The sequence below is a fragment of the Lacerta agilis genome, chromosome 1 (assembly GCF_009819535.1).
Source record: "Lacerta agilis isolate rLacAgi1 chromosome 1, rLacAgi1.pri, whole genome shotgun sequence".
Lineage (NCBI taxonomy): Eukaryota > Metazoa > Chordata > Lepidosauria > Squamata > Lacertidae > Lacerta > Lacerta agilis.
Window position 1 is genome coordinate 70,621,923 of NC_046312.1, and position 21,732 is coordinate 70,643,654.

The 21,732-nt window shown below is 42.3% G+C and overlaps 1 protein-coding gene across 5 annotated transcripts in view; it reads right to left on the minus strand.

The window, feature by feature from the left end:
* Positions 1 to 20,883, minus strand: part of SERGEF (secretion regulating guanine nucleotide exchange factor) — a 101,162-nt gene extending 80,279 nt beyond the window's left edge. For 3 of the 5 annotated variants that reach the window (XM_033153929.1, XM_033153946.1, XM_033153955.1), the window contains exons 1-9: positions 20,795 to 20,883; positions 17,360 to 17,498; positions 16,373 to 16,528; positions 15,797 to 15,891; positions 15,235 to 15,295; positions 14,032 to 14,145; positions 12,180 to 12,242; positions 11,580 to 11,738; positions 525 to 691 (exon numbers count right to left, since the gene is read on the minus strand). In XM_033153929.1, the coding sequence (XP_033009820.1) occupies positions 525 to 691; positions 11,580 to 11,738; positions 12,180 to 12,242; positions 14,032 to 14,145; positions 15,235 to 15,295; positions 15,797 to 15,891; positions 16,373 to 16,528; positions 17,360 to 17,498; positions 20,795 to 20,839 (999 nt within the window). In that variant the 5' untranslated portion in view covers positions 20,840 to 20,883. Of the gene's footprint in view, positions 1 to 524; positions 692 to 6,091; positions 6,150 to 11,579; positions 11,739 to 12,179; positions 12,243 to 14,031; positions 14,146 to 15,234; positions 15,296 to 15,796; positions 15,892 to 16,372; positions 16,529 to 17,359; positions 17,499 to 19,625; positions 19,701 to 20,794 lie in introns of those variants that run through there. The other 2 variants (XM_033153964.1, XM_033153937.1) reach the window with 2 other exon arrangements.
* Between the last annotated feature and the right edge of the window lie 849 nt (positions 20,884 to 21,732).

The following is a 21,732-nucleotide window of genomic DNA, read 5'->3' on the forward strand; positions in this document are numbered from 1 at the left end:
ATGCTGTTACTAAGCAGGGGTGGGGGAAAAACATAGCCAGGCATATCCAGAATTGCAACTCATTACCAAACTCAAAACCATGAGAGACCTGGTCTGAACAAAGACATTGGATTCTTACCTCATTATACATGACAAAGCTATCTTTAGCCATCTCACCCCTTGCTTTTTCCCTTTAGGACTAATTGCAGTCGTTAACAGTCATCAACAAGTTTTCCACACCCATCAGCCAATCACCCATTCCCACCACCCTTCTGAGTAATACCCCTCCTCACTCTCTCACTATATATAAGGGTCTGGTGACTTCTATTTCAGTGTATCTGAAGAAGTGTGCATGCACACGAAAGCTCATACCAAGAACAAACTTAGTTGGTCTCTAAGGTGCTACTGGAAGGATTTTTTATTTATTTATTTATTTATTTTGTAATGTCTGAGGGCCACAGATAGCCCTTGCTCAAAAGGCAAATTAGTAACACAAGACAAACAAATAAGGTCTGACCTTAACAAAAATCATGGTTTTTCCTTACCTCAGATGCTCCAGTGAGGCTGGGCACTGCAACAGGAGCACTAATTTGCTTTGTCAAACAGTGTTCAGTCGATTTCTTTCCATCCTGGCTCTCTGCTTCATGCAGCATCCCGCTCCATCCAAGTTGACCATAGTCTCCTCTACCCCATGAAAAGACTTTCCCTGTTTCTAAATAGAACACACACAATTGCTCAGCATTAGTTCTCCAGACAAAACTTTAATCACTGTGAAAACACCAGCAAGTCAGCAATTTTGTTTTGATTTTTTTTATTAAAAAAAAGTGCACTCCAACCTCTTCTGACTTCAAGGGTTAACACTCAGCTTCTTTTCCTACTTCCCCAGTTCATATTTCTCAGATTCCCCTCTCCTTACATTTTCCAGTCTATCTCAAGGGGGTGGTAGAGGCTTTTCTGTACAAGCACCTGAGATTAGTAATGGGCTGGATAGATAAAAGGTAACCCAGGGAGCTGATGACTTGCCATGCTGGGGAGAGAGACTCAGTGGACCAGTTGGTCATAAAATATCAGTTCTACCCAGATGAGCTCCTACTCCTTCTTGAGTTGCAGGTTCTTTGTCTGAAAATACATCCAGCAATTCTCCTAAATGATCTGGTAACAATAGCCCTGTAATAGCATTTTACCAACTTTAGTTGCACTCCCTACTGGAAATTTTGATGCAGACATCCATCTCTTCACAAGTACACACCTAGGAGGATATATACTGCAATACCCATTCTGAAGCCCTCTTCAATAAGGAAGCTTGTAAGCACATCCAAGCAACCCCCCCTTTCAGACTTTCATGCCAAACATGCCCTAGGTGGTCCATTTCTTTACTGCACTTGTCTTCCTTTCAGAGACAGGATATTCCCTCAAGCTCAGGCAAGTAAGTTCTTAAATTGTTGCCTTCTGCTCCTCTTCATTCATAGAATCATAGAATAGAATCATAGAGTTGGAAGAGACCACAAGGGCCATCCAGTCCAACCCCCTGCCAAGCAGGAAACACCATCAAAGCATTCCTGACAGATGGCTGTCAAGCCTCTGCTTAAAGACCTCCAAAGAAGGAGACTCCACCACACTCCTTGGTAGCAAATTCCACTGCCGAACAGCTCTCACTGTCAGGAAGTTCTTCCTAATGTTTAGGTGGAATCTTCTTTCTTGTAGTTTGAATCCACTGCTCCGTGTCCGCTTCTCTGGAGCAGCAGAAAACAACCTTTCACCCTCCTCTATATGACATCCTTTTATATATTTGAACATGACTATCATATCACCCCTAAACCTTCTCTTCTCCAGGCTAAACATTCCATTATTTAGGTTCTTTTAAGCTGCCATGTTTTTTATGATTCTTTAAATTGGTTTAATCTGCTTCTGTATAAATCACTTTGAGAATGCTTGTATGAAAAAAACTGCACATAAATATCAAATAAATATTCTCTCCTAAATATTTTTCCTGCCTGTGGGCAAAGGGAAAGATGGTGCCTTCCCCATTCCAGACACAGAAGCTGACCAGACTGGGAGTTGAGGTCAGTATCCTCCATTGTACCTGTGAGCAGAAGCCATCTTAGGGAATGTCAGGTGAGTTGAATGGCACACAGAGTTCTGTCCACTTCCTGTCCCTCAGCATATTCCGCCAAAGGGGCCTGCTTCACTCTGCCTAATGATAGGGCTGGCCAGTGCTTTTTTCTTTAAAAAAAGTTTAGAGCTACTCTCATTTACCCACTCATATTGAAATACTGCCCCTCAATGAGGCCAAACTTAGATTCACAAAATATTTAGGGGTATGCGTACCCCTGCGTTCCCCCCCCAGGAAAAAAAGCACTGGGGCTGGCCCTGAAACCCGTGCTGTTGCTCCTTCTGCCTCAGCAGAAATAACTGGCTGTTGCTCCTTCTGCCTCAGCCCTCACACAAGGACTTTTTCCTCAGAAAAGGTTATGAGCAAGCCTCAAGGTAGTGAACTCCCTCTCCTACTTCCCCCTGCTTCCTTCACAACAGAAAGAGGCGAGAGCCCACACCAGGGGATCTTGCAGTTATTTGTTGTTTTTTTTATAAGAATTTATTGACCTTTTTCTTATAACAGCATATACCCACACCCACACCTACAATTAAACAAATACAAAACAAATACACTGATAAAACAAATACAAACAGTGTCAAGTTTTCTTGTTGCATCTTTTCTTTAAAAAGAAAATTTCTATTTCCATATCTTGACCATTGACTTCCCCTGCCCTTTCTCCTTCGAGTTCATATCCTTGATCTATTTTATAACCATTTCTCCAGAAATTCTAATTCAATTATATAGTTACACACAATTATATATTCAACATTTAACTAACAATGCATCATCGTAGTAATATCTCATCATAATTCTTCTTCCATTAAAATCTTCACCAATCATTTATATCATATCTATCTCTTCTATCCTTTAAACTGCTGCTAATAACATAGTAACTCAAAATATCTCCTTTCATATTCAAACAAAAAATAAAACAGAAAGATTGTTGACAGTATTCACCCTCCGATTTCAAAATTCCATGACAGGCTACTTCAGATTTTACTTAGTGTTTCACCCCACACCCCCTCTGTCCATTATTCTTCTCCTGGTGGCATCAACACTGAATTTCCCTGTAGCTTCCCTCTCCAAGCGTCCACAGATCCAGGCACAGTCCAAAACTCTCCTTGCCACGAGCTCCAGGATGTCCATCTCGTCGTCTCTCAGCTTCTCCGGTTCTTTGTAGCATTCCTTTTCTTCTTGTAAAAACCATAATTCTCTGTCCCTGGCCCCCGAGCTCACACCTCGGGGACTGGATATAACAAATCTTACCGTCGCCTTGGGACTGCCACCCCCAAAAGGCGAGTTTCTTCTCCGAAGTAGCTCACTCATTTCTCTCCATCTTTCCAGACATCCTCTCAGCTCTTTGGCAAGACTTTCTTCCAAAGTGTTAAAAGTTTTAAAAGCCTCCTCTGTGGGCAATTGGTTCTCTTTCAGACCCCCACACAAGACTTTGACTTTCCTGTACAGCAGTTCCACCTTCAAAGCAGTGAGCCTCTGTTCGTCCGTTAGTCCAGAGTTCAGTACCAGTTCAAGGACGAAGCCCAGCATACTGGTAGAGGGGGAGGAAGTGGGTATCAGATTTCTACTCCTGCCTCTCTGTTCGTCGCCATTTTCCTAAACTGGAGCGCAGATACCGCAACTTTAAATGGAGATATTTTCCACTAATTTACTTCCCAAGAAAAAAGTTTGCCAGTCTCATGTATCAATTTTAAGTACATTGAAACAGTTCTGTAGCAGCAGTTACTCAAATTGGTTAGCTTCTTTAACTCGAAGGGAAGAAGGCAGGCTGCCTTTCTCCTTCCCCCCGGATCGTTCCAAAAGCTCAGTTTCTGGTCAAATTAATTACTCACGACCACCGGGTTCCTTTGGCTCCATTCTTCAAAGGTAGAACTAAGACGCTCACCGTGGGCTTTGTCGCCGCATTTGCATCCCGGTTGGGGCATATCCCCGTAAGCCCGGCTCCGTTGTCCCTTCACCCCCACTCCCCCTTTACAGGGGGGGCAAGGGAAGGGTTCGGAGCCTCCGTGGGCGCAGCCGGGGAGCCCAGGGTGCGGGACGCTCTTCCCGCACCCCAACCGGAGCCCCGCTTTGCGGTTGCGGGGCTCCTAACCCCCGGGATGGATCGGGCGCCTCGCAGCCGAAGCAGCCCCGACCACCCGCTATGGCGTCGCCAGCCGGAAGTTGATCTTGCAGTTATTTGACCACTTGGACAGTTCAGTTGCAAGACAGGCAGCCAAATCAAAGAACACTTGTTATTTATCACCACAAACCAAGGCTTGGGCTTGTTTAAAACTCAAGCTATGATGCGCCTCTTACTTTTAAACTTTTAATAGCAATATCTAAATGCAGATAGCAGTCTAATTATAATTATGCAATTAAAAACAAATGTAACTCCTCATTATCCATGCAAGTTTAACTGTTGCTCTGAAGGTTCAAGAAAGACATTGGTTTCTCATATTAATAATAATAAAAAACCATATAAAGGACAAGGAAATGATGAACCTGCTCATCTCTTTCAGAAGGCAAGGATGCCAAAACATTAGCCATTACTGTATTTGGAAATGTATCACAGGGTGACCAAAGGTTTATTCTACAGTATGCTAAAGTACCTACAGTATAGATTATTTTACACTATTCAGATGTTTGTCTCAACATGCAGGTGAAGGGGTACAGGATTTGGCCATAGGCTTCCTCCCAAAACAAATTCAGAATAGCATATGAGAGAATTTATGCCTATGCTCTGCCCACATGATCTCAGCTTAATTGTATGGACAGAGTGATACACACAATTCATACACACACAACTCCTTAAGACATTAGAGTGACATAGCTGTCAACTTTTCCCTTTTCTTGCAAGGAATCCTATTCGGAATAAGGGAATTTCCCTTAAAAAAAACGGAAAAGTTGACAGCTATGGACTGAACACATGCACTGGTGGAGCCAACAGCCACACTCTATCCCTTTTTGTGTAGTTGAGCACCTGAATAAGTGGTAGCATTTGTTTATTAAATTGTAGGTTATCTCAAGCATCCTTCAATATCCTCAAAAAGACATCTACATTAAGGTTAATAAGCAAGTTTCAATAAATTTAAAATTGATGAAGTTTATCAGACCCACTTACTAATTTAATTTGTGGGCAGTCATTTTTACAAATCATATTCAAACACTTATATTAATTGTTCTGTGACTTTAGCCATCCCCTGGAGCTAGTTTTTAAAGCAGCACTGCAAGAATTTAGCATCACTTAAAATCTCAGCTATTGCAAGAGAAAAGCCTAGCACTGCTTGCCATTGCAATCCACCATTGCCTTTGTAATCCATCAAGATCTATTGTCTGCTCTAAGCTGCTGACAGTAGTGGTAGGGAAATAAAAATATGTAGACATCAATGCTGCCCTCTAGAGGGTAGTTAGATATAGGTAAAGGGACCCCTGACCATTAAGTCCAGTCATGTCTGACTCTGGGGTTGTGGCACTCATCTCGCATTACTGGCCGAGGGAGCCGGTGTACAGCTTCCGGGTCATGTGGCCAGCATAACTAAGCCGCTTCTGGCGAACCAGAGCAGCACACGGAAACGCCGTTTACCTTCCCGTCAGAGCGGTACCTATTTATCTACTTGCACTTTGACGTGCTTTCAAACTGCTAGGTTGGCAGGAGGATAGTTGCAACACCACAAACCAGATTTTCTTTGTTCCAAACTTGGCCAAATTCCAACAAGCGATTAGACAATTTACCAGCACTGCTTTATCTAAAGAAGTTATGTAGTTAGCAATCCCTTATTGCTCCCTAAGGACCAAAAAGTCAAAAGAAGCCCCCTCCTTACACTCTTGAAGTTTCCATCTTCAATTCATTCCTGTCCTCAATGCTCTCCCAACAAGCTCTTCTCCCTGTAATCCTTAGCCCTGGTTCTTCTCCCTTCATCAGATGTTGATGTTCATGTCTGTGTGCAGCTGAATGTCTCTAAAGGATGGCAAAAGCGTTCATGCCCTAGAGTTCTGTGATTCAGTTGGGCCTCTTCCTACCTGTCAATGATTTGTTCAGTGTTTCCATAGCCATTCCAATTTTTATCCACTGGAACAACTAAAATAGAATGAAATATACAGATAAGAGATGTGCCAGAAAGGTTTGTATGTGACTGAACTGAACACGCAATTTTCCTCCTTCTATTTTCACATCCACACGGATTGCGACATTACACAGTTTAGGCACCGGATGGCACTGGGCTTGGCTGTATCTGGGTGGTGAGAGATTCCCTCTTGCTGTTCTTGTCTTAGAGAGAGAAAAATATGTAAGGTTATCGTCTGACTTCCTAGTTAGACAATTGTCTTAAGTCTTCCTTGACACTTGCCTTGAGACCTACCCTGTGTTGAATTTTAGATCACAAGTTCCATAGGACATGGCTTGTCTTTGGTGCTACTTTATAAAACACCAAACATGTTAGGGGTGCTATTTATTATTAGTAAGGATAGCTTTTACTGTAGAAGAACAATAGTGTAGTGGGTGAGCTGTGAACCACGACACTCAAGTTTGATATCTCACCTCAGCCTTGCCTAAAACACACATCAAACCATATCAGACCATGCCATCTTGTTGCTCATTTGATGGAGAACAGGGATATTATACATATTTTAAAGCAAGCAAAGAAGCTTTGCCTCCAGGCTGTTTGAAGTCGGTACTTTCCTACTGCTGAAGTTTTTCACTGCCATAATTTTAATTTGTCAATCTCATGGCACTTCAAGTATGCACCAAGGTTTAATGTGATGTAATACGATGTAACATTTACAATTTAATTTGTGGGTTTTTCCCTGAGGGAGCCAAATGACAATCAAAATGAATAATATACTATAAATTCCTGATTCAGGGTAACTAGGTTTGACAAGGCCCATTGGGTCTGCAGTGATTGTCATAAACAGAAAATTTCAATCTCTTCAGTGAATTTCTTTGGACAATCTATTAAGCATTATCTAGAAAACCAAGCTGAAAAATATCATTTTTCAACTTATCTGTCTGTGGAAGCTTTGTTCTCATAGCTGCTTCAGTCTCTACTGAAATATTACCTCTCCACGACTGTGTTTGGGACAGAATGAGAAGTGCAAAACCCATAGATCACCACCTGTTGTGGCTCAATTGTGTGTCAAGATGTTTGTATGAGCAAGAAAGCATTGGCCAAGGCAGAACAAGTTCATATCCACAAAAGAAATGAATGTACAATTTTATAAAGCATAATATCACATCTCTCTCTCTCTCTCTCTCTCTCTCTCTCTCTCTATATATATATATATATACCACAATCATTATCACGTTCTGTTTGAAAGAGATAAATAAACATGAAGGGTGGGATGAGGCATCTTGGCCGTCTGACCTCCTGTTTAGAGTTCTGCACTTGAATCAAAGAGACCAGGATTTAAATTACCACTCAGAAGTGGGAAATTACAGGGTGTCAATGGGTAAGGCATTTTCTCTTTATTCACCAGCTGTGGAAAAATGTGCCATAAAAGCAACCTGTTTGTAGCAGGGCTTGGGAACCTGTAGCCCTTCAAATGTTATCAGATGCCAACTCCCATCAGCCCAGGTCAAAATGGTCAATTGTCAAGGATGATGGAAGTTGTAGTCTGGTGACATCTGGCAAGCCTAGATGTTCCCCACCTCTGAGCTTTACAGGGTCACTGGCGGGATTAATGTGGCCTGTAAATAAATTAAGTAAAATAAGAATGGACAAAATACAATCTTATGAGATTTCAGCCTGTATCAGAGGGGTGGGGAACTGTGACAGCCTTTGCCAACCCGGTGTCCTGATATTGTGGACTATAGGTCCCATCAGTCCCAGTCAGCACGGCTGTGGAAGGCATAAATTTAGCGAAGCTAATCTAGTAAAAGTGGTTGCATGAATCAAAGCCATTGTGCAGTAACTTCCTAATGATTCTGATTAGGTCTGCCTGCCCTTCAAATAAAGAACATAATAAAAACCCTGCTGGCTCAGGTCAGAATCCTGTTTCCAACAACAGCCAACCATATGCCTCTGGAAAGCCCACAAAAAGACATGGGAAATAGCAATGGTTGCCATACGTCTGGAATGTTTCGAACATATCTGTAATACCATAGTTGGTAGCAAGTGTCCAGGCGGAAATCAGCAAAATGTCCAGCAAAATCCAGACATATGGCAACCCATGTCAGCAGTGAGGTTTTGTCAATTTTCCATAAAAATAGCACAAAAACGTAATTTTTTAATGCGAAACTATAAAAAAACCAACTCAACAACTTTGCCCAGTCTTTCCCCTCAGTTAGCTGGCAACCCTAGTGCTTATTCATATGGCTAAGTGGTAATAGATAATACATCTGGGGGCTGGAAACTCACTATGGGGATGCCAGTTCCTATGGACAGTGTATATCTATGTGTATGTATGTATTGCAAGGGGGTTGGAATAGATGACCATTGGGATCACTTTCAACTCTACAGTTCTATGATTCTATGATTCTACAAACCAACTCCATATTCTAAACACTCCATTGTTATGTTCTCCACCACACAGTTGGAAGACTTTGCCCAAGACAGATGTCCTAAGAGCATTAACTACATCTGAAGCAGTCCCAATATTTTGATTTTTCAGCACATTTGTTTGGATATTTGATATTTGTTAATATCAGTGAGTTCATTTCTCAGTTAAGTGTGTTTAGAATCACGGAGTGACCCTGTCCTGAATTAAAATGAAGACAGGACAACATGTTTTTCAGCACACAGCCCTCTACATTTTAACAATTTGGGAATATTCACTCTAGATTATATATAAATTCCAAGGTTTAACTATATCTGTAGATGCATAAAACATTACTAAAATATAGGGGGCTTTTTCCATTAGATTAGCAACACTGGTTTTTATTGGATTCCAAACAATAAACAAATAGATAATGGCTCATTTGCATTTGTGATTCTCACAGTATCATTAGCTGAAGAGATGACTCTCTTAAAAAGGAATATCTACATAGGTCCCAACTAAACCCCTGTTCTACTGTCTCTTTTTATGGCAAGAATTAGAGACTCTTATGGGAAGAGTAGGTGAATCTCCATGCCCCTTTAATATTCTGATGTTGACAGGGGATTCCCTGGGTACACTAGAGAGGATGGAAAACAAGAGAGAGAATATGTTAAAATCCAATATAAGAAATCATTAATATTCCTAAGAGCCTAGCCAAGGATGAGGTTGTTAATATAGCAGGAAGAACATTGTGCCATCTTTTACTGCTCTTTGGATGAATCATACTTAATGGATGCTCACAAGGCTTTTGTACAGCTTGTTTACCCCGTGTGTCAGGTAATGTCAATTATACAGTGGTTCCCCCCAGAACTGGACCTACTGAACATCTTCCAAGATAATAATGCCCACACATATTATAAAGAGCTCATAACCCACCTACTCTCAGCAGCCAGAAACATCATAGCCAGACACTGGAGAAACTTGTCAGGAGTAAACATGGACCAATGGTATCAAATAGCATGGGAAACAGCCTTACTAGAAAAACTAACCAATAAATTGAAACTGATACTGGGACCAATAGAAGACGCCTTCACCCCAGTATGGTTCCCCTTTATCACATACATAGCCCAACAAAACAACAAGAATCTGCCGACAGAATATGAATCAATGTGGCTAACCTGATCCAAATATGCATCCACCCACCCCACACTCACACACATAAACAAATCTCACTACAGCCAACCAAAGACAACCAACCACACCCTAAAGGTAAAGGGTAAAGGGACCCCTGACCATTAGGTCCATGTGGGGGTAGATCATCCTTCTCCCCATTCTTCCTCCTGATGTAGATCTTCCCCTTACCCCTTCTTCCCTGGCATGGAGGCCGGAGCAATTTTGGAGCCCAACCTGGCCACATCTATAAGCTGAAGGAGCAGCAGCTGCAGAGAGTTTGCTTCAGCCCTCCCCAACTAATAAGAGGTAATGCCTGAGTCTACTTTCCTCCTCCTCACTCCCAATCCATTTTCCTTTTCTACTTTACATTTTAGACTGGAAGCCTATGGGGCTTCTGTCTATGCTGGGAGCCACCCAGAGCAGCTGGGGCAACCCAGTCAGATGGGTGGGGTACAAATAATAAAACTGTTGTTGTTGATCGTTGTATGCCACTCTGAGAGTCTTTTTCAGATGAATAGCAGGATAAAAATATTCAAAATAAATAATAAAAGATTTTTATTGTGCTGTTTCCCCAGCGGTATGATGGTGCATCGTTGCTCCACAGCTCCCATTGGATTTTTACAGGAGGCAACATTGTAAGATAGAGAGTGTTTTCTGTCTGTCTGTCTGTCTGTCTGTCTCTTTCTCTGTGTGTGTGTATTTAAAAAATAACCCTTCTGGGGAAGGAGCTTGTAAGTCTTTGGTTGTACCAATAATTTCTTTACCCAATTTTACAGTAATTTGATTTGATAGTACATGACAAACGGATTAATGGATTTATTCGAGAGAACACAGAGATAAATAAACTTCCTTAATTAAAGCTGTCTTCGTTATCAGCCATACCAGTTTGTGGAAAGCACTTGTTCTGAACTGAGGATGACTCACCTTTTGTAAGGCTTAAGACTATCATTCTCTCTCCTGTTCTTCACCACCCTTCTGCTATATTTAGGACTGCCTTCAGTCAAACAACTTCTATGTTATCCTTATGTAACCTAATTTACATCGGGAGCATTACAGAGCCTAGCCTCATCATTATGAGAAATATAAACGAGAAGCAGCAAGTTTCAGCTTTGATTGCGCACTTCTGCAGTTCTTTTGACAATGCAGCCTGCAAGCACAGAACCCATGCGAAGAGGTGGCACCATGGCACTCTCATATACCCTCCTTGGCACTCATCAAGACCCCCTCTCAATTTTAATTTTTTAAAATTTAAAAGTGGTATTTTTTACCACTTTTTTGCTGGTGGGAGTATTTTGACTGAACCAGGCTACTATGTTGGGGAGGGAGTTTCCCTAGGCAACTGGTTACTGGTCCTCAGAAGGATGCAAAGCTATTCAAACAGCAACTCATGCAACAAACTTGCCTTCTTCTTCCTTTCCATATCAGAGGTACTACTTCTGAATTGGAGCTGGATTCACCTAACCCAGCACACTAGTGGAACTGGAAGCCAGCATAAGGACTCCTGCCAGCTCAACAAGACCACTCCCTCCTCCCACAAATCTGCACTGGAGGGTCGGGAGAATTCCCAGAACAATGCATGAGGGAAGAAGAGGGAAATCATCCTGCCTGTCAAGCAGAACAAGCAGAAATGCTTGCACTGGCAGAACAACCATCAAATTGGGAACTTCAGCAATTGCGGGGAGGGGGAACCAACACAGTTCAGCCCTAAAGCCTAAATCACACATTTCCCACATTTCTAGATGCAGGGTTTTGCCATACTGTCCAAACAACTTAAGCTGAAAGCACTATTTTTGAGAAACCATCCAAACATCGCTTTCGGTAAACGAAGTATTTTTATATGCAACATCCACAGTTGATATCCTACCTGTCTGTGCCACCATGTGCGTCCATCCATTCCAGACTCTTCTGACCTTTTCACCCCCAAAATAGTGGGTTTCTATCTTCTGGGGTTTCAAAAGAAAATCATCTTTGCTCACTAACTGCTTGTGTCTGTTGCTCCCCCAAACATATAACTCTCCTTCATCTTAAAGAAGAAAAGGAACATATTAAAAAAGGAAGTTAAAAAACACAAAAATGTTGACTAAATGCCATCTGTTGTCTGTCTAGTCTTTGACACAGATGAACAAACATTCTAGGAAGAGTAATGCACTCAATTTTTAAAAGTGGCAAATCAGACTCTACAAAGCACAAAAAGCATATATTTCTGTGTATACAACTAGAGCTGCAACTTAATTCTCTATGCAATACATGCTGTATGTTCAAGGAGGGTCACAAGCCTGTTTTAAATTTGGCAGGAGCAGGAAGCCTGTTATGAGGGCAGCTAGATTAAATCTGAACAAAAACCGGGACACACATCTTACAGGAAAGGGGATGAACTAGTCTCAGAGACAAAATATTTTTCATGGTTCAACAGACAGACATCACTTTGTCCTAAGCTACAGCCAACCAAACAAAAGAAACTCACCTGTGAGTGATGTGACATGATGTGACCCAGAAGTGATGCTCTTTACTTTGATGTTTTCTAGACCTAGGACAATAAACCCATTATTTTCCGTTAGCTGGAGTGGTATACTTCCTTTTAGAAAGGCCCTTTGCAATACAGAATGCCACAACACAACACACAGCTGCATAAGAGAGCTAACAAAAGCCGATTGTGCAGGAAGCTACTTGGGCCCACGTCAGGTTACTACCTCCCCAACTAATTTTATAGATTAATGCCTTCATCTATAGGCATCTAAGATATTAAATAAAAGAGAAGGGGGGCCACTAACAAATGGGAGAACTTTCAACAATCATGGGGTGTTTAATTAGGCTATCAGAGAAGAGTACAAGGCCACAAGGAGACAACAACACTGCCAAGTGCAGAAAGAGGGAGGGGGAAGGAGGGAGGTGTGGAAATGAGCTAAGGAACATATTGTTACTGTGCAGAGCCTAATAATGTAAACAAACCTAAAATACATTTTGATTTGGCTTATTATTCTGCACTCCACAAAACGGGAAAGGGTTGCAAGTTTGGCAAGTTTTGGGGGTACTGGCTTTAACTGGTGCACTCAGCAGCTGCAAGCCACAATAGGACAGTGGATAGTTCAACCTGCTAACAGCAATCAGTGTCGAGGAGGCAGGGAAGGGATCGTAATGCTTAAAACATTCCTAACAGAAGGTATACAACTGGCTCCCATTGCCACCTTGGCCAAATGACCACAACTCCAGTTCCTGGGCTGAATGAATAACCTCTGGAAGTGCCGTCTGTGTTTTATTATATCAACTTCACCAGTTACGCCTGATGACAACAGTTTTCAAACAATGTTATTTGACAAAAGAGATTTGTGATGCAAACATCCCAACATAACACTGCAAAGTACATGAGAAACTGTCAGACCAATTCCCAGCATTAACATATTTTATTTTAATTGCTATAAGAATAAATCCATATTCCCAGTTTTCTCTTCTTGAGACAAGGACAAAGATGTGTTTTGTATCTTGTTGCTGACAAAGAGGAACCTGAAGGCCAGGATAGGGTGCAAACTATCTATTTCTTCATTCACCATTTGTTTCCCACAGTTTCTCTTTTCCCTCCATTTCTCTCCTTTCTCCCTCTGACCGAAGCCCTCCAGGGAAAAACTTCTGAAAAAATCCAACTGGGAAGGGACTGTACTTATAAAGATTGCAATGTACTTCTCTTCTTCAGAAAAGAAAGCAAATAAATTGAGATTGAAAGTTTGTTCCCTAGTGGATTCTTCCTAGATTATGTTGCACAAGTTTTATGTCAACGACAGTAGGTTCCAGTTAGTTTCCAGGACCAATTCAAGTGAGGAACATAAAGCAAGCACACAAAGGTTTAGCAGAGTATACAAGCAGGAAAGAGACACAGAGGGAGACATGGCATGGGAGCTCTGGCTTGGACCTCCCACTCTTTATTTTTATATTTATTTATTTATCATCATCACCACCACCACCACCAACCCACGCTTCACCCTATGGCTGCAACATTAAAACACTACCTCTGACTCTCTCTGTGGCTGGGCATTCTCTGAGCTGAGTAATGTGTTCTGCAAAAGACAGGGTCTCATGTGCCAAGATATGGCTGGGGTTTGTGTTTGGGCTGATTGGGAATGGAATCAGAGAGTGCTAAGGGAATGTGATACATGATATTACAGCAACAACAGAGCAGCATCTGAGGACTTAGGAGTTGAGGGGTCATTATCATTGGGTATAGCCACAAATAACAGCTGGCTACTAAGACAAGCCAAAATTTGTGGACCCCTTGCTTGCACATCAGATACTTGATCCATACCTTAAATATTTAGATAACAAACCTGTTACTTTGCAAGGCTCTTTAGCCCTCCAAAAAGATGGAACCATCTGTCCTTGGCATGCCCGCTTCGCCTGAGATGCCATGCCAACTCCCCACTGGAAAACTGAACCATTTTCTTTTCAGAATGTACATGCAAAAGGAAAATGAAATATTCATGTTAAAGGCTATTCCCCTGCTAAAAGACATTGGGTGGGGGGGGGGTGTTACTATTTTTACTAATGCAAATATTAACCTGGAAAATGTTAACACATAAATTATAGAACAACAAAACAATCTAGCAGGAAAAAATTCACAACACCCCAAATAACAGTACGCTAGGCCCGCATTCAGTTCGAGACCATTTCACACAACTTGTTTTTAAGGTATACACTAATATATTAAGCAGATACCTAATGTAATAAATGAGTATGACCAATATTTATTAAACACATAGATGGAGCTGTGATTAGCTGCAGCTTCCTGGAGATTTGGTGGCAGGTTCAGGTTTGCCCCTCTGTAATTTGTGAAATGGCTATAAGCTTCTCAAGAGTCCAGGCAATAATGTCATAAACCAAAGGAGAAACTTGCATGGAATTTGCTGACAGGCCACTTCCACTTATTTGTTAATTATGACAAAGCTCTGCCAGTTGCAGAGCATTCAGATTCTCTCTGTGACTGTGCCTTATCAATCACTCCTTAAGTGATGATGACAAGCCCATGTACACTTATGACACACTGAAGCTATGTATACCAAGCTGACCTGCAAACACAAGGGGCCCTCCTAATGCAGAGGTGGCGAACCTCAGGCCTGGGGACCAGATGTGTTCCTCTAGGCCTCTCTGTCTGGCTCTTGGGGGGAAACCCACAGCCAGATATGCACCACTACCTCAGACACTGTACTAGAGCTTGCATGGTGTCAGAAACTATGTTGCTATCAGGCCTTCCTAATTAATTTACAAACTACCATGAAATATCCACCAATCCTGATAAGGAACACTAGGGTAATGGCAAGCGATTAGCAGGCTTCCAAGGTATATTAGACTGAGGTATTAGCCTGTTAGTGAATAACTGGGGATGAAGTATTTTTAATTGCTTCACAGCTTCCTCTAAATCACATAACAATTAAAGCTGCGTATACAGACCCATCATCTGAGACGGTGGAGCAGTTTTCATGTTGTTACATGGTTGAAACCTTTAGTGAGGAACTACTATAGCAATAACTCACCAGTTACAGCTACTGCATGTCTGAGTCCAGCAGCAACATTTACTACTTTGTCCTGTATAGTCTATGGGACAAGGAAGAAAAAACAAATTTACATTCTCTTCGGCAACTCTACAGTTGTTGTTGTTGCTGTTGTTCAGTCGTTCAGTCGTGTCCAACTCTTCGTGACCCCATGGACCAGAGCACGCCAGGCACGCCTAACTTTCACTGCCTCCCGCAGTTTGGCCAAACTCATGCTAGTCGCTTCAAGAACACTGTCCAACCATCTCATCCTCTGTCGTCCCCTTCTCCTTGTGCCCTCCATCTTTTCCAACATCAGGGTTTTTTCTAGGGAGTCTTCTCTTCTCATAAGGTGGCCAAAGTACTGGAGCATCATCTACATTATTTCTTATCTATTCTTATCTATTGAAATTTTCAGAACTGATGAATGAACATGTAGTCCAGCACGCATGATACAAAGGAAATATCAAAAACTGCTGATCCACAGTGAAGTGGCTTATGGAAGGAACCAACATACAGCTGGCCATAATGGTGAATTTAAATGTTTGTGCTGATAGCACCTCACCTTAATTTTCTGTGGCACAGCATTTCCTCCTGAGGCATGAGGAACTCCGAGTTGTCCAAAAGAATGAGACCCACAAGATAACACCTGGCCATTGCCTGCAAGGTAGAGCAGCACTGGAAATCTTCACATTTCTATTGTTTACCTCAAGGAGATATCTAGGACACTGCAGTCAATTTCCCCACTAGTAAGAAACTGGTTCATTTTTATTAAAAGTCACATCTACGCCTCATTGATGGTGATGGAATAAGACTACTACTAACTTAAGACCCGTTTACTTCCAAACTTCACTGGATCTAATCTTTGCTACACAGTGCCCTATGAAACCAAGGCCATGGGGCAAGTGCAAGGTCAAGGCTAATTGTCTCGGCTAACAGCTCGTTTTCTTAACCATTATGCTACAGCAGCACTCAACTGAATGCACAGTCTCCCATTTCCAAAAGCTCAACAATTTATAGCCTTGTGATTTTACATATACTGTAGCTCACTGTAAAGCTTTTTAACAGTTATGGAGACCCGGATAAATCTTGGAGTTTTCACATCATGTAACACTTGTTTCCGCCTAGTTGCTAGATTTACCTGCAAGTATGATGGTAAAATCCCAGCCACAGGCAACTTGTACAACAGGACAACCAGACAGGGAAATGCATAATGTAAAATGTTCCACATCTTCAGTATGACCAAGTCCCAACTGCCCATCTTTATTTTGGCCACATAAAAAGAGTTCTCCAATGTCTGCAAAATGAACAAATACTATCAAGAACATATGCAGAATGAAAACATATGCATATTTTGACTCAATATTCACTTGCACTTTAAGACCCAATAATTGTTATTTGTCCAGAAAACTTGAGGGAGTGTTCATACTAACAATGCATAGTCCTCTCTTCCTCATTTAAAGAACTGCACTCCAGAAAAGACTGAAGCACCAGGCTAGTGATGGGGAACCTGTGATGCTCCAGATGTTGTTGGGCTCCAAGTCACACCATCCATTCACATGGTGAATGGAGCTTATAGGAGTCCAACAGCATCTGGTGGGGCACAGGTCCCTCATCCCGACACTAGGCAGTCAAAGACAAAATGAATCACATTGGGAAACAACACTGAACACTTCTGTTACGTCTCCAAGGCTTCAACTGGGGCATTTCACTTTACAACTTAAACCGCACAGGCTCCATGATGAACAGCTAGGAGACCATCACAGATGCAGCCCCAGCACATGCAAAATGTGGAGGACTGTACGTGCTGCATGGAGACATCTGATCCCAAAATAAGTCTCATGCAGATTTGTCCTAAATTAGCTCATTACCATTATTTGAGTCACTGAGTAGCTCATCAGCACCCTACACACACACACGAAATGAAGAGCAGCAAAGCAGCAAAAATCCAAAGGCCTTATCCACCATTTGATGACATAAAGAGCATTTCATCATCTCTTTTTAAAGAAAGATGGAAACAGAAATTGTTAAAAAACCATGAAGTCGTATATGGATAGCAACAAGAGAGTTAAAAAATTAAGTCTTGCAAGTATACTATGGGCAGGAAACATTAATGCCAGTCTCTTACCAGTAACAATTACAGAATGTCCTCCTCCTCCAGTAATACTTGTGATGTTTTTCTGACTGCAGGGAAATTCTTTAAGGGCCTGGGGCAGGAGTACATCTTCTTTATGACCAAGACCAAGTTGTCCATAGCTGTTTGCTCCCTAGGGACATAAGAAAAGCCCTGCTGGATCAGAACAAAGGCCCATCTAGCCCAGCATCCTCTTCTCACAGGGGCCAACTAGTTTCCTATAGGAAGCCCAGAAGCAGGACCTGAGGACAGCAGCATTCTCCACACTCCTGATTCCCAGCAATTGGTATGGAGGCATACTGTCCCTCACAGTAGAGGTAGAATATAGCCATGATGGCATGATAGCTTTACTCCCCATCAGTTTGTCTAATCATCTTTTAAAGCCATCCAGGTTGGTGACCATCGCTACATCTTGTGGGAGTGAATTCCATAGTTTAGCTAACTACTGCATGGTAAAATACTTCATTTTGTCTGTCCTGAATCTTCTAACATTCAGCTTAATTAGATGGCCTCAAGTTCTAGTATGAGAGAAAGAGAAAAAAAACTCCCAATCTACTTTCTCCACATCATGCAGATTCTGGTCTGCACGTTGTTGCATTGAAAGGAAGTCCTTCAAAGTTTAATGGTATGAGCAGTGGCAGTACTGAGACCCAACCACTCTTTTTATTAAAAAAAATCAATAATAAGGATGAAAAAGTAATTAATTGAAATTATACATGGAAGGAGACTTGCCTGAAGCAATTCTAACTGTTGCACTATCTTGCAAAGGGTTTGACATTATCAGCCCAAGTGTAGCATCAGAAAGATTTTTTTACAGCAGTCCTGTACAATTCTGTCATTTGCAGCTGAGGATTTTAGTCTCCTGGACTCAGGAAGTCAATGGTGCAAATCAGTCTAGACCTTATTGTAACATAAATCTCATTAGAACCACTAGCCCTTGGGCTTTCTCCTCAGGGAGAGAGCTTTATCTTTTAAGATTCTTGCCAATGTCACTTTTGAATGGCTAAGTGTATGTGCATCTCATATTCAACTACCCCCACCCACCCAAGTTGAAAGCATAAAACTGGCATGCATCTCTTCAATCCGGCTGTTACTTGGAAGCAAGTCACATCAATTTCATTGAAAGGCACTTCTGAAAAATAATTTCAGGATCCAATACACATAGGTATATTTTACAACATCCATCCATTACTTTTACAATGAAATGTCATTATGTGTTATCCAGCAAGACAAATCTTGGCCACCTTAGGGCATTTCCATATGTCATCCTAAGTATTTCTGAAGTCATATAAATGCTGGTAATGAGATATAATTTGGAAGGGGGGGGGAAACAAATGCACATCCCACCCATCTCAGGTTTTGCATATGTCTTCAGGGCCAACATTTTTTTAAAAAAGCTGATTTAAGCCTGTCTGCAAAGTTTCATATTTGATACAGAAAAACTGTTTAATAAGAACTACAAGACTTAACAGCTTGCTTTGACATGTGGTTACAATCCCGGCTTTTTTTGCACATTGAGAAATATTTATGATCTCTGAAACAGACTAGCTGCTCAAAGAGTAGAATAGAAGGCATTATATCCTGGAATATTTAACCTTATTGGACAGCTGTGGCATGTATGCAAACATGAAGTTAAAGCTAAGGAGGCAATGCTCAAAACTCTTTACCAATTCAATTCAGTTTCCTCAGCTCCACCAGAATTATACCTAGGCTTGTCACATGCATTACTTATAGTAATGGCATTGGGACAAAACTTTAGGGAAGACACCCACTCAGCAGAATGGCTAGCCACATTTTTAAGTGAGGTAATGCACATTGCCATCTATTTGTATTACATCTGTCTGAGAAGATCAAGGTGGCACACGGTCTCCCCCTTCACCATTTTATTTTAACAGCAACCCTGCAAGGTAGATTAGGCTGTGAAATGGTGGCTAGATTCATGGCTAAGTGGAGATTCAAACCCAACTCTCCCAAGTCTTATTGGAATACTCGCCTAACAACTACACCAAGTGGGCAGGGACAGACAGCCATGCTTAATTATTAAACTGGAGAATTTATCCATAAATCCACCTCTGATTACGTAGAAGCTCCATTCTCCAAAATGCATGGATATTAGCTAGGGTTAGGGGACTCGCATCCCCAGAGACATGCTGCTGTTTATACCTCGAAGTTCTAAGGGCAAATAAAAATGACAGATGGACAGACACCAAGGCCTAGCAAAACATTTTAATCACTCCCCACAAACCATGGGCAAACGAACCAGGATGGGAGGGCCATGAAAATCAGAAGACACTTTCATCCCTGGGCAACAGGGAGCAGCATTGGCTTAAACACCTTACGGGGACCCAAGATTCACTTGAGTCGTCTGAAGGATCCTCCTCTCAGTGGGTGTGTCCTTCTCGGTGCTTGAGAGATGTCTAAAGTGGATTTAAAACATAAACGAAGAGTTCCAAGTTCACGCTTGTGAGCGGCGGGCTCTGCTGTCTTCCCTGCAAGCAGAAGCTTATGCCTTTCGAAAAAGCATGACTCAACAACAGGTTTAGCTGTTCCAAGCGAGAGAATCTGGGGTGCCATATGCTCAGGGCCACATTTAGGTTTGATGAGGCCCTAAGCTACTGAAGCTAATGGGGCCCTTTATATGTCCAGCTGTCCTTTGTCAGCAACAAATTGTCACAGTTTTTTGTGTTGCATATACGCTATCTGGTAATTTATGGACCTAATAGGTATCCAAAACCAGTGATATTTTAGGGAGCAGGCTAGCAGGCGGGGCCCATTACTTACATCATAGGAGCCTACACAATACAAATAAGGAAATACAAAACACTGTTGCTGTATGTAGGTTTTATTTTATTTTTTTTCCTTATATTTTGGAAATGTACATCCATTTTTTTTTTCCTTTACATTTTTTTGGGGGGCCCAAGAGAGTGGGGCTCAGGCTATAGCTTGTTTAGCCTATACGTAAACCCAGCACTGCATATGCGCCTAAAACAGCAAAGAGCTGAAGCCATGGAGCTTCGCCAGTTGGTTTGCTGCCTGCCACGCGACCCTTAGTCACAGAGCCTGCTCCTATTTTAGTTTCATTAAAGTGGGAGGCGGAGCACCAAACAGCAAATCCGACTAGCGCCTTGCATACTTCGACGGATCCTTTCAGAGACGGGGGTTTGCCAATAACATCCGTCAGTGTCGGTGGAAGGGGAGGAGGAGTCTGGTGCGATGTGTGTAGAAAAACCATGTCAACAGCTCGATTCGGGCTCGAAGCAGCACCGCCGGAGCCCGTGAAACTTATTTGCAGAGAGGACCAACGCAGCATCATCCCACCCGACCAGCAGTAAAGAGCAAAGCCCGGCCTCGCTCTTTTCTTCCTACCCCCGCATATGCCCGTAGGGCGGCCGCTTCCGCCCTTTTTCTGGCGCCGCCACAGGAACTTACCCAAGCGAACAGCGCCAGGGTCGGCTCCTCGCGCACGGCGTCCATAGCGTCTCAAAAGGGGAGGTACCACTCCCGGAAGCAGCCATGGATCTCTCCTCAGGCTTCTCGCTCTGACGTCAGATGTGGGCGTGATCGGCGTTTCCCCGCACTTTTGCAGTCGGGCTCCGATTGGTGGAAACGGAAATCCCGCGCCCCTTTTTGGTTACGCCGTGCTCTCTCTGCATCTGCTTAGTGGCTAGCACTGGGGAGATTGTAGAGACGTGTTGGGTTTGGAGTGTTGGATCTTGCCTGTTATCTACGCCCAGCCTTTCCTGTTCTTACTTGGAAAAATCGCAGAATGGTAGAATTGGGAGGGTCCTCCAAAGATCATCTAGCCCAAGCCCCTGCAGTGCAGGAATCACAACTAAAGAATCCCTGGCAGAGGACCATCCGACCTCGAAAAAGCTCTCAGGGAAGGAGAGTCCACCACCTTCAGAGGAAGTCCCTTCCACTAGAGAAGCACTACTGTACTGAAATTTGTGTAAAACGTGCGTACAAAAACATTGTGGGGGGGGGGGGGAATAAAAAAAAAATCCTTCCAGTAGCACCTTAGAGACCAACTAAGTTTGTTCTTGGTATGAGCTTTCGTGTGCATGCACACTTCTTAAGACTGGGGGAAATGACAGTCAAATATATCTAGTAAACTTGGGACTGGTTACAGCACGAAGGGGCAATTCCTGAATCCAGCAATTGTTAAAATCTAATCAAGGATTCAAATTTCGGAAATAACCAGACTTAACTTTGTGGTGATAATGATGGGTCATTAAGGGAACAAAGGAAGTGGGTCCGAGTTGAGAGTTGTGTGATGTGAGCTAGAAGTTAGAAGCAGGAAGAAAAGCTGCAAAAGCTGGGAAGTGATAGAGTCAAAAGTGATGTTTGATTTCTGTTTGAATCCAAGG